Source organism: Taurulus bubalis (assembly GCF_910589615.1).
Source record: "Taurulus bubalis genome assembly, chromosome: 10".
NCBI lineage: Eukaryota > Metazoa > Chordata > Actinopteri > Perciformes > Cottidae > Taurulus > Taurulus bubalis.
Window position 1 is genome coordinate 20,071,347 of NC_136598.1, and position 15,284 is coordinate 20,086,630.

The window sequence follows — 15,284 nt, forward strand, 5'->3', positions numbered from 1 at the left end:
AAACATTCCTTATCACTGTGGGTACATTTTGGCCTGTGAATATGTCTGCAGCTTTTATTGTGAAAAGTAAGCATGTAAAACCTTGTTCTGGTACGCAGTAAAAAATAAATAATGTAAATCAACCTTGTTCCGAAAGACTGTTGCTTTTTCGCCAAGCAATATCCAGGTTCTGTGTGGGAGTATGCATGAAGAAGACAATAGTTTGCAAATGAATGTAATGCCTTAACACTACAGAATCCTGACACGCACAATACACACGGTCAGTGACCGTCCATCTCTGCATAGCCTTTTTTTTTACTCATGAATCATACAGTAGAGGAGCAGTAAACAATGGCATTAGCAGTACAGTAAACCCTGAACAGCCAGACCTCCACATCAGTTAAACACATGTGAGACGTTCATACAACCGTGTTACAGCTTTGTCAACACATCACTACTGTCCATTAAGTCATCTGTAAAATGATGATCAAGATATTCGACCAATTTGCTCAACTTTAAGGCATCTGTTCTTTTGGAGAACTGAGAAAATAGAAACATGTCTTTATTCGTCTTGCATTGGAATAAATCAAACCAATTGCTTTTTTTTATTTCTGGTGTGTAAAAGTACTAAGATGAGAAGTAATTGACCCGACACAGCCGCTCGTAGTAGCAGCGACTGTTCCGGCGGGCCAAACTACCCAAACATACATTTCAGCTGTGACATGACGTGAGCCAAATCTTTTTCAGGCCTCTGGCGTGTTACTTCTCGGCCCAAGAGCCATACAAACACAATCTGTTGGCATGAGATCAGGGGAAAACTTTGTGGCAGGAACACTCACCATCTTAGTCTTCACCACATAGCGCTTCCCTTTCCAGGATATTAAATTGATGGTCCTCTCCTTAGCTATTACCTACAACTTTCACCTAATAGTGTGTGACTGAGACGTGTCTGAAGTTGCTGTAGGGTCATGGCGGTGTCATAGCCGTTCAATAAAGCGGTCAATAAATCCCATCAGCAGGCGTCATGAGAATCCTCAGTTATAGGCACACATCTGACAGTTCTCTTCATGAAGCCGGATCAATTATTCCCAAAAGTGCTGACACATCAAATCAATCAATTCGAACAACATTGACATGCCATCCAAGTATAGAGATACAAATCGAGTGTCTGCATCCGATCATTTAAACAATTCAAGCATGTTTTTACGTTATTAGAATGTTTCTGCGGTTTGTTATAAGAAAACCAATACAAGGGCAGACCTTAAAAACAACCTTTTGGGATTCCTCGAGCTCTACAGAACTGAATCCATTGGTTGAAAGCACAATCTGATTTCAGTTCAATGTGCGCTGCCCCCACCATTCTGCGCTGTTGTTTCCAACGCAGAGGGACGTGGCACCGAGCCACGGCCCGCGCTGCTGACCCGTCTCTCCCAGCTCTCATTACTGGTCAAGCTGCATCGCAGCCCACTTACATTACACATTGTCTAGACTACTACGAAACAATATGTATTGCAAGTCCAGTCTTTAAACGGAGTCCAAGATTTCCAGTTTTCTATTAGCCTTGAACAGGTCTGTGAAAGTCCGAGCCAGGTGTTGCAGATCAAATTTGTAACACTTGATAAAACATCGCAACATAAAAAATATATGTACTACCACTCAGGCACATGTTTGAATCATTGCAGAAGACATATTACGTGCTTTATTCTGCTGATATTCAATTTATTACACCGTGTCCTCCGCTGCCCTGTTCAATAATGAAGTAGTCAAGACTTATACTTATATTTCCATTTATAGCACAACACATAAACCACTTACAGCAGGAGAAACAGTGTGCACTAAGCCAATACTGTAACAAACCATTACTAAAGCAGAAGAAATCAATAACAATAAAGTAAATTAAAAGATCAATAACAGGGAACTATGCCTCTGAGATCTCAACAGACATCTACCATATATTTAATTTTGTTTATCCAGGTTCAAAATCAATGTCATCCTTTCAAAAAGGGAAAAAAAATATTTTCCTTTCACTGTGGATGAAACATGTATTTGCCTACAAGTCTTGCTACACAATTTTGTATTGTTAAACCTTTTTTACCATATGAAGAGCACGAACATGAACATTTTATCAGAGCAGTCTACAGAACGTTCTTGTAGCATCAGCTACACATGTTAATCCTAAAACAACCATAATATATATATATATATATATATATATATATATATATATATATACACACACAGAAGCAAAACATGTGTCTGATGTGTCTAATTCTCCTGTGTTCACACAGAGTGATATCAAATGCCTTTAAAATAATATTAACACCATGAAAAAGTGTGCTGAATACTTAACAATATCTTCAGCCTGCAATCTGTCACTATCTCTTTACTATCCACACACAAAACATCTCTTCATACACTCTCTCACACACACACACCAATTTAATTTCACAGTGACCTGCAGAGCTTGAAAAGAAACTAATGGCACCATATTTTTCACCGTAAGATTCACAGCCCGAGGCCAGGAGAGTGAAACAAAAGTCAGCTGAGCAACAGCACTGCTGAGGTCAAATCCGACTGAGACACTCTGCCCACACTGCAGAGCTGTCTCACCGAACCAGGAAGAGAGGCAGAGAAGACAGTTTGGAGAAATAAAGTGTTGAGGCGTGTGGGAGCGAAGCAGAAGACTCCTGTTCCATTCATGGCAATTGAAAGCGATGGAATTTGAGTTTTTGTGTGCAAGGAAGAAAAAATGAAGAGGGAGAGAGGTTTAAGATTTGTGAGAGACAGACACACGGGATATGTGGGAAAGTGTAAATGAACTGTGAGGAGAATGAAAGTAGTGGAGAAGACATATCAGACTCTGCAGGAACCGTCAGTAAACTCTCACCAGGTAGCAGACAGCATGTGTTCGTAAAACCTGCCAGGTTTGCTCGTGACATATAAAAGTGAATGAGCAGCTTCGGCACGACTTCCTGATGAGTCCTTGAAATGTGAAGCACAAGCTCACTGAAAACATACTGCAGGCTTGGCAGAAGGTGCTTCAGATGGTGCTGGCAAGAGTGGCTTTGTGAGATGCCACAATGTGATGGCAAAAAAAGCCACGCGAGAGGGGATTTCAAGGTAGAGCAGGGGGAATTCTGTGGCTTTCAGTGAGGCGGTGAGTTATCAGCCAGATTTGAACAAGTTGTAAAGCCATTTTCTCATTTACATGAAAATATTCTTAAAAGAACGACATAACAAATGTCTCTGGGTTCAACATAAGTTAGTGTCAATATGGCTGAAATCAGTGTTAAGATACTGATGTTAAATTTGTATTATTATGACAATTCCACAAAAAGTGGATCAATAATATAATAATAATTATTATTATTTTAATAATTATTATAATAATAATAATAATTCATTACTGCTCAGTACAAGGTAGTCTGTACTACTTCTTTAAAAGATTTTAAATAAACTTTTAACTCTGAAAAGGTTTATAAAAGGAATTAAGTAGCATTAAAAAGTACAACTGTGTTGATAGCTTAATTCTCATGAAATATTGAGCAGCATTATTAAAGAGTAATGAAGATGTGACAGCTGAGATGGAGTGGACAAGAAAAGAAGTACAGACAGAAACATGAGCAGCATGGCAGCACACAAAAGTGTGGAGGAGGGAAAGAAAGTACACTAAGGACACTAAACCCTGCGCATAACTCTGACGCACACGCGCGCGCACACACACACACACACCTGTACTTCATGCCCGTGTGTTTCCCCGTGGACTCCTTGAGTGAGATGTGCCGTGGGGTGAAGGAGCCGAAGCTGCGCGCGATGATGGCCACGGTGCGGAACTTGGCCCTAGCTTGGTTGACCACGTTGGGGCTGCTGGCGCTCTGCTTGCCGTGGTCCCCATTGCCCCTCTTCAGGTTGTGGTCCGTGCAGGCGATGGACACCTGCATGGCTGAGCCTCAGTGGAGGGAGCGGAGCCCGAGACGCAGAGGGGAAAGTGCAGATGGGACAGAAGGAGAGCGACGGGAGTCTGAAAGAGCGTTGGATTCAGCGTCTCGTCCTCTTTCACCCAAAGTGTTCAGAATCTCCTGCTTCTTTTGCAGCTCTGTTCTTGCAGATGGGTTAAGTATTCAGCTACTCTCTTCCAAACGCGGTGTCTTCATTTGCATCACTTTGTTCTGCGAGGCAAAATAAAGCTGCAAAAGATTTTTGCTCTGTTTTTTTTTTCTTCCTCTCACGTCAAGTCTTCCATTTAAAGTCTTTCCTTGAAGAAGAGAGGCAGGTCAATCATCAAAAGCGTGAAAAGAACAAAAGACTCTTAAGTTCTTGAGGGATCCCCAATTCGTTCCCTCGCGGTCTTCCCTGCTCCTCCTGCGTCCTGCCGCTGACGCCGAGCTCGGGGGATTTTCTGACAGTGTTTCAGCTGCCGGATGACAAACAGAGGAGCTGGGGAGAGAGCGGAGGGGTGGCAGAGAGAGAGAGAGAGAGAGAGAGAGAGAGAGAGAGAGAGAGACGGAGATGCAACCCAGGATCTCTGCTCTGCCTGGTCTGCCTGTGGGAAGAGAGGGAGAGAGTGAGAGCAGGAGGAGGAGGAGGAGGAGGAGGAGGGGGGGATGGAGTCACTCTCAGGTCCAGCAGCACACCTCTGCCATCAGCCCCCCCCCCCCCTCCCCCTGCCGCCCCCTCACCCCCCTCGCACCTCCCCTCTTATCACTTCTTGTGCTCCTGCCCTCCTCATCTCCTCGCTCTTCTGCACCCCTATCCTCCCTTCATCACTAATGTGCTTATGCCCCAGTTTCCCCCTCTTTCACTCCTCTCCCCTTCTCCTATATTTGTTCTCATTCGGAAAACTCCGCTTTTTCTTTTCTTCTTTTTGTTTGTCACAGCAGGGCAGAAGCACACCATCAGGGAACTGAGAGGCACGTATCTCTCTCTCGCTCTCTCTCTCTCTCTCTCTCTCTCTCTCTCTAATGCCCACTCGACCCGTCTCACTCTCTCTCTCTCTCTCTCTCTCTCTCTCTTCTCACCTGTCACCCACCTTTGAAGATTTCTGCCTTTCTTAACCAATAATTTCCATGTAGGAAAGCTTTCACCCTTTATTCCCTCTGCACACTATTCTCTGTATGGTGTTCATTTTTCTTCTTCTTTCCATATCTCTCTCTCTCTCTCCTGGATAAGTACACAGTCAATAAATATCTGTTGTCTCTCCTTTAGTACTGCCTCTTTAACTGAGCCACCTTTTGGCTCTTTACTTTAAAATCCACTATATATTGACAGACAGCCTAGTACACTGCAATTGGCGAATGTAATGAGTGATCTTCAAGTGCCCTCACATATACTTTATCTATGTGCACACATGCAAACATTATGCAAAAGTCACAAACATACTGCTGACATGAAATATGTTTTTTTCCCCCAAATCCCCTCACACACTGTACACACAACCCCCCACATACAGCTGCAAATCAAAGCCAACGAGAGGAGGGTGGACGGACGCGATGGGGGAGGTGTGCTGAGATTGGAATCAAGAACTGGAAGCAGCTTGCTGAGACGTAAGCGAGCTGAGAAGAGTGTTAGTGTTCGATTACTGCACATCCAAGTGTCTGCCTGCATGTGCATGCCTTTGTGTGTGTGTGTGTGTGTGTGTGTGTGTGTGTGTGTGTGTGTGTGTGTGTGTGTGTGTGTGTGTGTGTGTGTGTGTGTGTGTGTTTACAGAGAATGGTGTTTATGTTGTGTGCTTTCTAGTAATTCTATAAAGCGGTGTCAAACGGAGGTAAATGGAGCATTTTGCTGCAGGGTCTCCCAACAGTCAACACAGTGGATGGGCATGTGTGCTGTAAATGTCAGCACTATCGTGCTTACATGCAAGTGTACGGACAGAAGAAACTGAAAATGTAAAGGTCTGGACAATTATGTATAATGCAATACCAAAAACAGTATTTTAATGCATGTAATGGTTTGGTTTGTTTGTGTGGTTCTCTCCATTGCCATCAGATGATTTTATGTCACAACTGATAAATGTCTAATGTTAACACACATGGAAAAAGGCTGTACCAACAGCAATCTACGAGGAGAGAATAAGGCTGTAGATGCCATGGAAACATCATGTTATCACTCTAGTTCTCAAAATCAGCACTAAACTGGAGGTGGGAGGCGCAAAGCCAAGAACAAGGAATTCACTTTAGAACATATTGCTACATTGAAAGAAATATCTGAACTCTTCAGCGCTAACAATGTGAGCCACATGTTCGTTAGGTTAGTTTTCTGGACACACATGAGAACATCAGAGCCCGACATCAGTCCTGGGTATTGTTTAAAAGTGCAGATACAATACCTTTGGTTCAATAACAATACTTTTTAGGATACATTACTCCAAGGACAATACGTGTTTCATACAAAGGAATATATACCTTTTAAAGACAAAGCTTTCGTCAGTTGGTTAGGCCTCCACTTTGGATTAATTCAAATGATTTCTTCATCTACCACCATCTCTTTCTGAGGTGGACATACTGTTTGTGGTTTGAAGTGAAATATCTCTTCAACTACTGGATAGATTACTATGAAATTTGGTCCGAACATTAATCGTCTAACGTTGGCAAAAATTTGATTCAAATCAGGTAATGTCTATTCTGATCCATGATTAAACAAAATGTAAAACTGACCAGGCATAAAATACTTTTGGACCATTTGGACAAGGTGCTACCGATTACTTTGATCAGTTCCATGAACGTATTGAAGTTCTCAAAATGTATTTGAAGCAGCAAAGTGTTTTGAATGGATCCGACAAGACTGTAGCTGTAGCTGTGTGTCATCAATACAGGGGAAAGTAACTGCAGGTAACAGAAACTGCAGTCTATGACATGACATGATAAATACATTCATTCTACTAAACCCATTACTGGAGCTCCTCCTGCTTAACCGACCTCGTCTAAAAAAGGCTTTGAAATCGCTCAATGAAAGTCATTTGGGGTAAAGTGAATTATGGAGGCCAGGGCCAGAACTCCCTGTTGAGGTAATTCATTATATTTTATTATAGAGCTAGGTATAAGCCATTATTTTAAACTGCTCATTGATTTGTTTTCAACAGCATATCTTCAAACCACACATCTTTTCTCGGACTACATTTTCAAACATTGAAATAAAACAAGAATCTGATTGTATGCAGTGTAATATGAATATTGTAATATGTTGTGTTTATTGTACCTTTTCTCCTCTAGGTTTCCAAGAAGGAGATATGATCTGATACAAGCCCTTAATAAATTAACTCTTCATCTCACCCGATGCCATCCTTTCCAATCTTTCCCACTTTATTGAAAAGATGTACAGAGCTCCAGATCAATTTCATACCAAAGAGAAAACCCGTTCTTCAGCAGCTCATTCCAGATCGATTGCATCCCACTCCTCAGGGGAACAGCAGGCTCCCAAGCATATGGAACTGGAGCTGGTTTAAGCCCTCTTTCCTCTAATGAGGAGCACAAAACTGCTGAGTGAAAAAGGGCTGTGGTTGCAGACTGCGTCTCTGTCCTGGAGTGTGTGCAACTCATCGGTCTCCATCCATCAATGTCAAAACACTTACGCTGCTGGATGAAATGTGAGTGTGTTACTGTAAACACTTACAATACTTTGCTTTGTGGCCAAATACCTGCAAAACTAATAACAATCCCATCAGCCTCAGCTTTGCTTTACGTTTGGTGCCAAGTGGCGAATGGTAGCATGACAGCAACATGGCTGAATATCAGCATCAGCATGTTTGCATTATCATATTAACATATTAACATTTTATAAAGTTAACATCAGCATTGTCTAACAGATCCTTGTTTTCTTTACAGTTTGAGTCAAACCATTTGTTTAAATGCTTGAGCTTTGGGAACATTGTTTTTTTCTCCTAATGCCTTTTTCAATACTTGACTAATTGCATCGATCTCTCTTTTTTCTTTTGTACATTTTTTCTTTGTTTGAACAGTATGTCACACATGCACACAATCTATTCATGACTGAAACACATCTGACAGATGCAGCATGTAAGAGCCTTAAAAATCTATATTTCCAACATAACGCAGGACAAATGCACTCAAGCGGGAATGCGCATGGAAACGTACTGTAGCAAGTTTTATTAAATTGCTTGAAGCACCAAACATTTATTGCTCTGTTCGCCCAATAATGATAGCTCAATTCCAGCAGCAATCAACATGATAATCCATGTTTTATTAGACTTTTCAAAGCCACTCCGCAGCTCACAGAAGAGAAGAAAAGGGGAGCTCAGAGAACTACTGATAAACTCTAGAAGTCCTTCAGCTTGCTTGTATTCTGCAGTAGCAATTGCATCATCATGTAAGTATGTTCTGTTTTCCTGAGGCTCTACTGCAAGTAAACTTTTCTGACTGCAGCAGTTGTATTGCCTGAAGTAAAGTGCAATTTAACATTTGTTGTCAATACAATACATAAACCCTCAAATTTCTCTTGTATATGACCATTTCATTATGGCTACTGAGAGGTATAGCGGCAACACATAACTCATGATAGACCACAGCTATTTAGCCAGGGTTTTCTGGCTCTGGTCTACCAGCCGAGTTAAAGTCAAATCCAACAGCCGTGATGACAAGCGACTGTGTATTGCACCTGTGTGTGTGTGTGTGTGTGTGTGTGTGTGTGTGTGTGTGTGTGTGTGTGTGTGTGTGTGTGTGTGTGTGTGTGTGTGTGTGTGTGTGCAGTGATGAACAGTGCTTGGACAGTGATTAACCTCTGGTCAATCCTACCTGACCTGACGCTGATGTGGACATCATTTCTATGATGCTCACAATGCAGATTTACATCAGCCCAACACTAATTCAGAGTGCACGAAACACACACATGCTATGCACATTTGCATGCATATTATAGATGCATGTTTCATGTGTGTGTGTTGTCAGCATCCAAGCAGTTTCATATTGGTTATAAAAATAGTGCATTTCAATGCCAGGTAAAAATATCAACAAATTATAGACGCCTTCACAGTCAACATTAATATTCCAAATGTGTCCCAGTTTTTTCCCTGTTGGAGTGTATTTGAACGACATTACCTAACAGGAAGTAAACATAGACCCCAAGCTCTTACCTAGCAATACAATTTTGTGGAAACTGTGCAAAAGTACAGCTCAAATCGCAGAGAAGCAGGGTTTTGGGGTGCCGTTTCTTTAAACTAAGTGTCCTTTTTTAACTGTCGCTCACAACATGCACACACTCAACACAGTACATACTGTATGTACTGGAGATACCTCGTCTGTGGCTCTGCCCGAAGTACCATGACGTAAGTGGACAGGGCGGCCTCAGGAGCGTCAGCCCTCCTTATGACTGTACGCTCTGCCATGGACTTAACCATTTGTGGCAGCTGGGGAGGGGAGAGAGAGGGGGAGGACGCAAACAAGTGAGTACACTTGTTTGGGTCCTCATATTGCTAACAAATCTGTCTGGTAAGCAAAGCAAAAGAAAAGATTCGGTGTGCAACTCAGGGGAAAAAAGTTTAAGAATATGACCCTTAAGTCATATTCCAGTCTAATTTTTCATCAGTTCAAGAACTTATTTTAATCTTCAAACTCTCAGTCTCCCCTTGGAGAGTCAGTGTTTCCAACCTAGTTCTTACACCTGGAGAAGCTTACTAAAATACCTGTTTTTCCACATGCCCTTATCAGCAGGCTCTGTGCCTTCCAAAACAAATCAGTGTTGAAAAATAAATCGGATTAGGTTTGGTGAAGTTTCAGTAAACAAATAGCTGTCCCCCATGTCACAGTCCATCTTTTCCATTCACCTTGTCGCTCTTTAATAACGTTGCATTACGTCCTCCTTAGCTCCCGTCATAATTACTCCAACCACTAGAGGGCTTTGTCGCTTGAATGGTAAAAATATGTTGTTTTAGGGCACTTGCTCAAGACTGATGCTGTTGTTCTTTTTAGGGGGCCAATCTCCGATGAGGATGTGCAGCATCACCAAACACTGTTCCTACCCAAAGCTAAAGAAAAAAGAGGATGTTTCAGACCCCTGGAGCTGCAGGGAATTAAGTGTGCTTTACGAAAGATAGCCTGAACCACAAAAATAAATATGATTTCTTTAAAACACAAGTTACGTCAACTTCAACTAAAATTTCTGACCAGTTATAGACAATGACGCAATGTGGGTTTTGTTTATCTGGTTCATGAGCAATATATTGTGAACTTCTCCTCAACAGATGAATGCTTATGGCAAATAGTGAAAAAAAAAAAAAAAGTTTGAGCTAAAGAACGATTCAAAACCATCATCACCCCATCATTAAAACCTTCCCAGTCCATCCAGCCATGACTGAGGCCACAGGTCAAAGAGCAGAATGTCAAAGAAAGAAGTAGAGCATGAATGCTTCATTAGACAATCACGTCCGTTAAAATAAAATAAAAAAGCTGCATTTCAGTTTCACCCCCGCACTGCAGTCAGCGATTGGTTCTCAGCACAAATGGTGACATCATGAAGCAGTCACACCTCCAGCTATGCTCAGGGCTCAAGTAGACAACAGGCAGCTTACATGTTAGATTTTGTGTTCATTTTATTCATATATATATATATATAAAATTCTACTACATATTTCAAGCAAATGCACGTTGCATTGTATGCCTTCTCACATCTTGTACAAATGTTACTATCTGTAAATGATCATGCAAAACTAATTCACAATATCTTTGTGGAGACGATAAAATGTGATCATGCCAAATGTACACAAGGAGGATGTACATCATCTTGGGGAGAGGGCGTCACTGAAAATGGAGCCTGATGTTATTTCTTGTGCAGTTCTTTAATATTAGCAAGGCATCCTGTCTAATAAGGATGAAATACACACTCAATCTCGTACATTGCCGCACGGGTCAAGGATACGAGAACCCTCAGCGTATTACAGTGATGAGTGTTGGCCCTGAAGTCAGCCTCGTGTCAATCAAGGCCCATGAAGAAACGATGTGATGGGCCTGAAACGACAGGACCCTCCTCCCTCTCATCACTGTGGCAGAGCCGTGAGCTGTTTTAGGGGAAGCACATGTGAGCTTAATGAGGAAATGTAATTTGAATTGCCAACTTCTGAGCTTTATAATTAAGTTTTATTCGGCTCAATTATTTTGTTTTTGTTAATAAATATTTTATCATTTTGAAGCCATTTCATTATACGCGCCACCACAAGGCAACTATGGAAACACATCTCCAATTGTTCATGTGCAGGAGGTGACATTTTAGGAGTGTTTTTGATCACCATAAGAACATTAAAAGCGTTTACAAGCAATAGTCTTCATGGTGGCCTTTGGCCATCTCTTCATGGGCCTTTATGTTGCATGTCTGCATCATAACAACTCTATTTTAACTCTGTTTTACAAACATGACGTTGGGTAAACTGAGTTCTCCTAAACAGGCATATGAGCAGAAGAACATTTCTCTACAAAATATCCACACTCAGCTTTGCGTAGCAGCCAGAGTGTCCATTATCCAGTGGCTGAGCACTGAGGAACGATGCCAGACCTTCTGCAGCTGCCACCAGCACTCATCGTATCAATAAAATTACCCCTAAAAAAACTAAACTACATCTCCTCCAGAACAAGAGAGGCTGCTGTAACAGAGTGCTCATTAATTACTACAGTACTTGACTCCACTTAATTCTTGTCCAAATTAAGAGTTCCCCTTTAGTTGAGTTTATATTTAAAATTGTTTTGTGGTTCTTTGGTAAAGAAATTAGCCTTCGACAAAATGTGTCCCAATCCGGCCAAAACAACAACAACAGAGAATGTATGTTGATTTGTTTCCCTTCTAGCAGTATAAAGTATCAGTACACGTCTATTACTACAGATACATCTCCCTCATTCTGTAAGTAACGATAAGGAGTCAGATCTCTGTGTGATGATATCGATCGTATTTGTTTCTATTCGAAATTTAACAGGGAAGTACACTTTGAGAAAAATACCACAAACACGTGGGACATCAGCAGACAGCTTAAACGCATATGTGTGTACACACACACACACACACACACACACACACACACACACTGAAGATAAGAGGGGTCAAAGTGTCATGACCTTCCATCCATCCCGACCACAACCAACTCCCTGTACAGCGGTCGTTCTATGTTGTAACTTTGATCACTGGAAGTCTTAATGTGCGTCTTTAAACATCATTACATATCACTCTATAACCATTAAAATGCACGCAGACTAAGACTGATGGATTATGATTTGGCACGACTTGTTTCACCACCATGAACAAAAAGCTAAAACTACTAGAAACGGCAATGATATCAGTAGAAGCTGCAGCACATATACTTAATTCCAGTTCTCTCACACACTTATTTTTAAATATGTACTTTTAGATCCCCCAGGTTGGTCGCCATGGAAATATCTGTGCATAGAGTCATATGAGCCGTTAGCAACATATGTCTGGACCGAAATGTTTTGCAAGCACAAACAACAACCTCATTATAAGGTGCCTGGGAGCAAGGCACTGTGCTCTCACACTTTACCAGGAGAGCCTCAGCAGTCCGGTGTTTTGTGCTGAGTTGAATTTCTCCTTCTGTGTGTGTGTGTGTGTGTGTGTGTGTGTGTGTGTGTGTGTGTGTGTGTGTGTGTGTGTGTGTGTGTGTGTGTGTGTGTGTCAACACTTCCTCCCACTGCAGCTCAAGTCATTGCTGTATTCCAGGGTCACTGATGTAAATATCAACATGTTGCAAGGGACCAATTAAATATCCGTCTCCATTCTTCCATCTATCTTTGTGCAAAAATAGTTTAGAGACGGTCGTCAGGCATAACTTCTCTGAAACCTTTGTGCACTGTGCCTAAATGCATGACATAATAAGGTTGTTCTCAAACTTGCACCACGTAATAAGCACATACTCCTACACCACCTGCGCCACAATTATCTTATTTGTTCCAGAGAGCAGCATTAGCCGGCTGCTGGAGAGTCTCCAGATATGGACACTTGATAGTGAAGAGTGGTAACAACGAGAGAAAACCGTCATCTCAGTAATAGCATTGCTATGGAAACAGTATGGAGGCGTTATGTGTGTGGGAAAAAGCAGCAATAAAATAACACCAGGCTAGAATAAAAATGCCAGATGGCAGCAAGACAGCATCTGGAGGAACGAAGGACACATGTATATGGTTACCTACTTGGGGAAGAATATACCGTAAGGGAAGTAATGAAACAGGAGGATAAAGACACTTTGATCTGCTACAGTACGACTTCCTCCAAAGGGGATGATTCATAGAGTACACTGCTAACGTGTGTGTCTAAACCAGTCATTTAGTGCTACATTCAGTCTTTAAATCATTGTGTTTTTATTCAGGGAACACGTCCGTATTGTGTTATGAGGCAGAGCAGAATGTTTTTTTCATCCATAGCACCTTAATAGTGGGTACGACAATTTTAAGTGGAATCACAATTTTAAGTGGAATCACATTGTAAGATTGATTTTCAAGAAAGAAGAAAAAAAGTATCACCGTACAAAAGGTTTTTTTTAAAATACAGCGTCATGCAGAGCCAACGTCGGGAAAACTCAAAACCAACTTACTCACTTAAATTGTGTTCATGACCTTCATGCCACTTCTTTAATAGACCCCTTTCTTTTGGTCACACACACTCACTCACTCTGAGACAAACACACACACACAAACACACACACACACACACACACACACACACACACACACACACAATTCTGCAGCAGTTTCTTTTGTGTTGCAGGGAGAAAGAGTTTGTGAATGTGCTGCACTGAATGTATATGAGGTGCCTGCGTGTTTGAGCATATTTTATACAATGCAGTAATCACGAAGTGACTCATACATTTTAATTATTTTGTGCAACAAAAACAATGTAATAAGGGACAAAAACACTTGCTGCAAATAACACAAGTCGTGAGGTGTTCTTGAAATCGTTTGAGTTGGGTTGTGAGAGTTGCATTTTTGCACACACACACACACACACACACACACACGTGCACATAAAGCAAAGGTAAGAGCAATGATTATGTGATGCACTGTAGCCTTGGCTCAAAGAGTACAAACAGAACCTTCAAATGGACTCGAAAGGCTTCATGACCTTCATCCTCAGCACATTGAAAGGAGCTTATTCATCTATGGTTACAGTCCAGCGTGCTTCTTTGATAGTACATTTAGTATTGTATACTTCTAAAAAACCTTGTAAAAGCTTCAATGTTAATCAAATAGCCTATTTCTACAATATCCTTACGTGGCAACCACAGTATGGTTTAAGTTTGTATAAGATTAGGCCAATATTTTTGATGGTCTCCATTCTCCAAACTCTTCCCCATCACATTTTGCCAGACTACATGAACAGCCCACCTGCATTGGCACTTAAAATGTATTGGACCAAATCCTAAACCGAGCCTTAGACAATGCTGGAAGTGGGCCGGTAGAGAGTTTGTCCTTTGGTGTACCAGGATTTTTTTTCTTTTTTTTCACATCGGCACTTCTCACAAGCTGCCGGTTCCCTCCTCCTCCCCTTGGTTTCTATGTCGGGTTCTGTGGGCAATTTATAATCATGCGGCGCAGAGCAAAGTTTTTGTGCCGCTGCTTATTAGCCGTATGAACATAGAAATGATGTAGAGAGCATCTGGACGAGCCGAGGCACGGTATGGGGAAGAGGGAGGTGAGGCTGTAATTCATAGATACAATGTTCACATCCTTTTAAATTAACGAATATTCATTTAAAAAAGGGCCAGCTTTTCAAGAACAATCAAATGTTCAGATGAAGGCCGGGTGATGTGTAATAAAACAAGTATTTAACGAAGCAAGTTAAGTCTTTAAGCTTTTGGCATTAGCTATAGTAATAATAAAGGCCCAAAATGATGTGAAATTGCATAAACTTCTTGCAGGAGCACCTCAAACCTCCTAGTATGTTTATTTAATGAAGAAATGATGATGCTTGTATACTTGTATACTATACTAAAATGCAGTTGGCATTCATAGTTGGATCTGAACATAAATAATGTACTGAAGTATTGTCCAACTCCATTCCATAATTCCTGAGGAGAGTGGACTGTTCAGTCATGTTTCTCTTTCCATTACTCAATCAAATGTTTGAGATCACAATGCATAAACCTAAGTGCATAAACCTAAGTGCATAAACTGCAGCTCAGGGCTCAAGAGAATGGACCGCTCACATCTATAGAGCCTAATAAAGCCTAATACACGCCTGTTTAAAATACAAAAAGGTTACGTTCGAAAATTATTCCTTAAGGCTCAGTTTTGCTCTCTGAACAGAAACTGTTTGAGAGAATTAACAGATGGCGTGTCTGTTTGCGTCTGTGTGCGTTCATT

At 41.3% G+C, this 15,284-nt stretch overlaps 1 protein-coding gene across 5 annotated transcripts in view; it reads right to left on the bottom strand.

The window, feature by feature from the left end:
• kcnab1a (potassium voltage-gated channel subfamily A regulatory beta subunit 1a) overlaps positions 1-15,284 on the bottom strand; it is a gene marked incomplete at both ends in the record, with an annotated part of 94,432 nt that overhangs the window by 60,060 nt on the left and 19,088 nt on the right. For 2 of the 5 annotated variants that reach the window (XM_079225300.1, XM_079225299.1), the window contains one exon: positions 3,712-3,920. The exons of the other annotated variants lie outside the window; for them this stretch is intronic. In XM_079225300.1, coding sequence (XP_079081426.1) covers positions 3,712-3,920 — 209 coding nt within the window. Of the gene's footprint in view, positions 1-3,711; positions 3,921-15,284 lie in introns of those variants that run through there. 5 annotated transcript variants of the gene reach the window in all.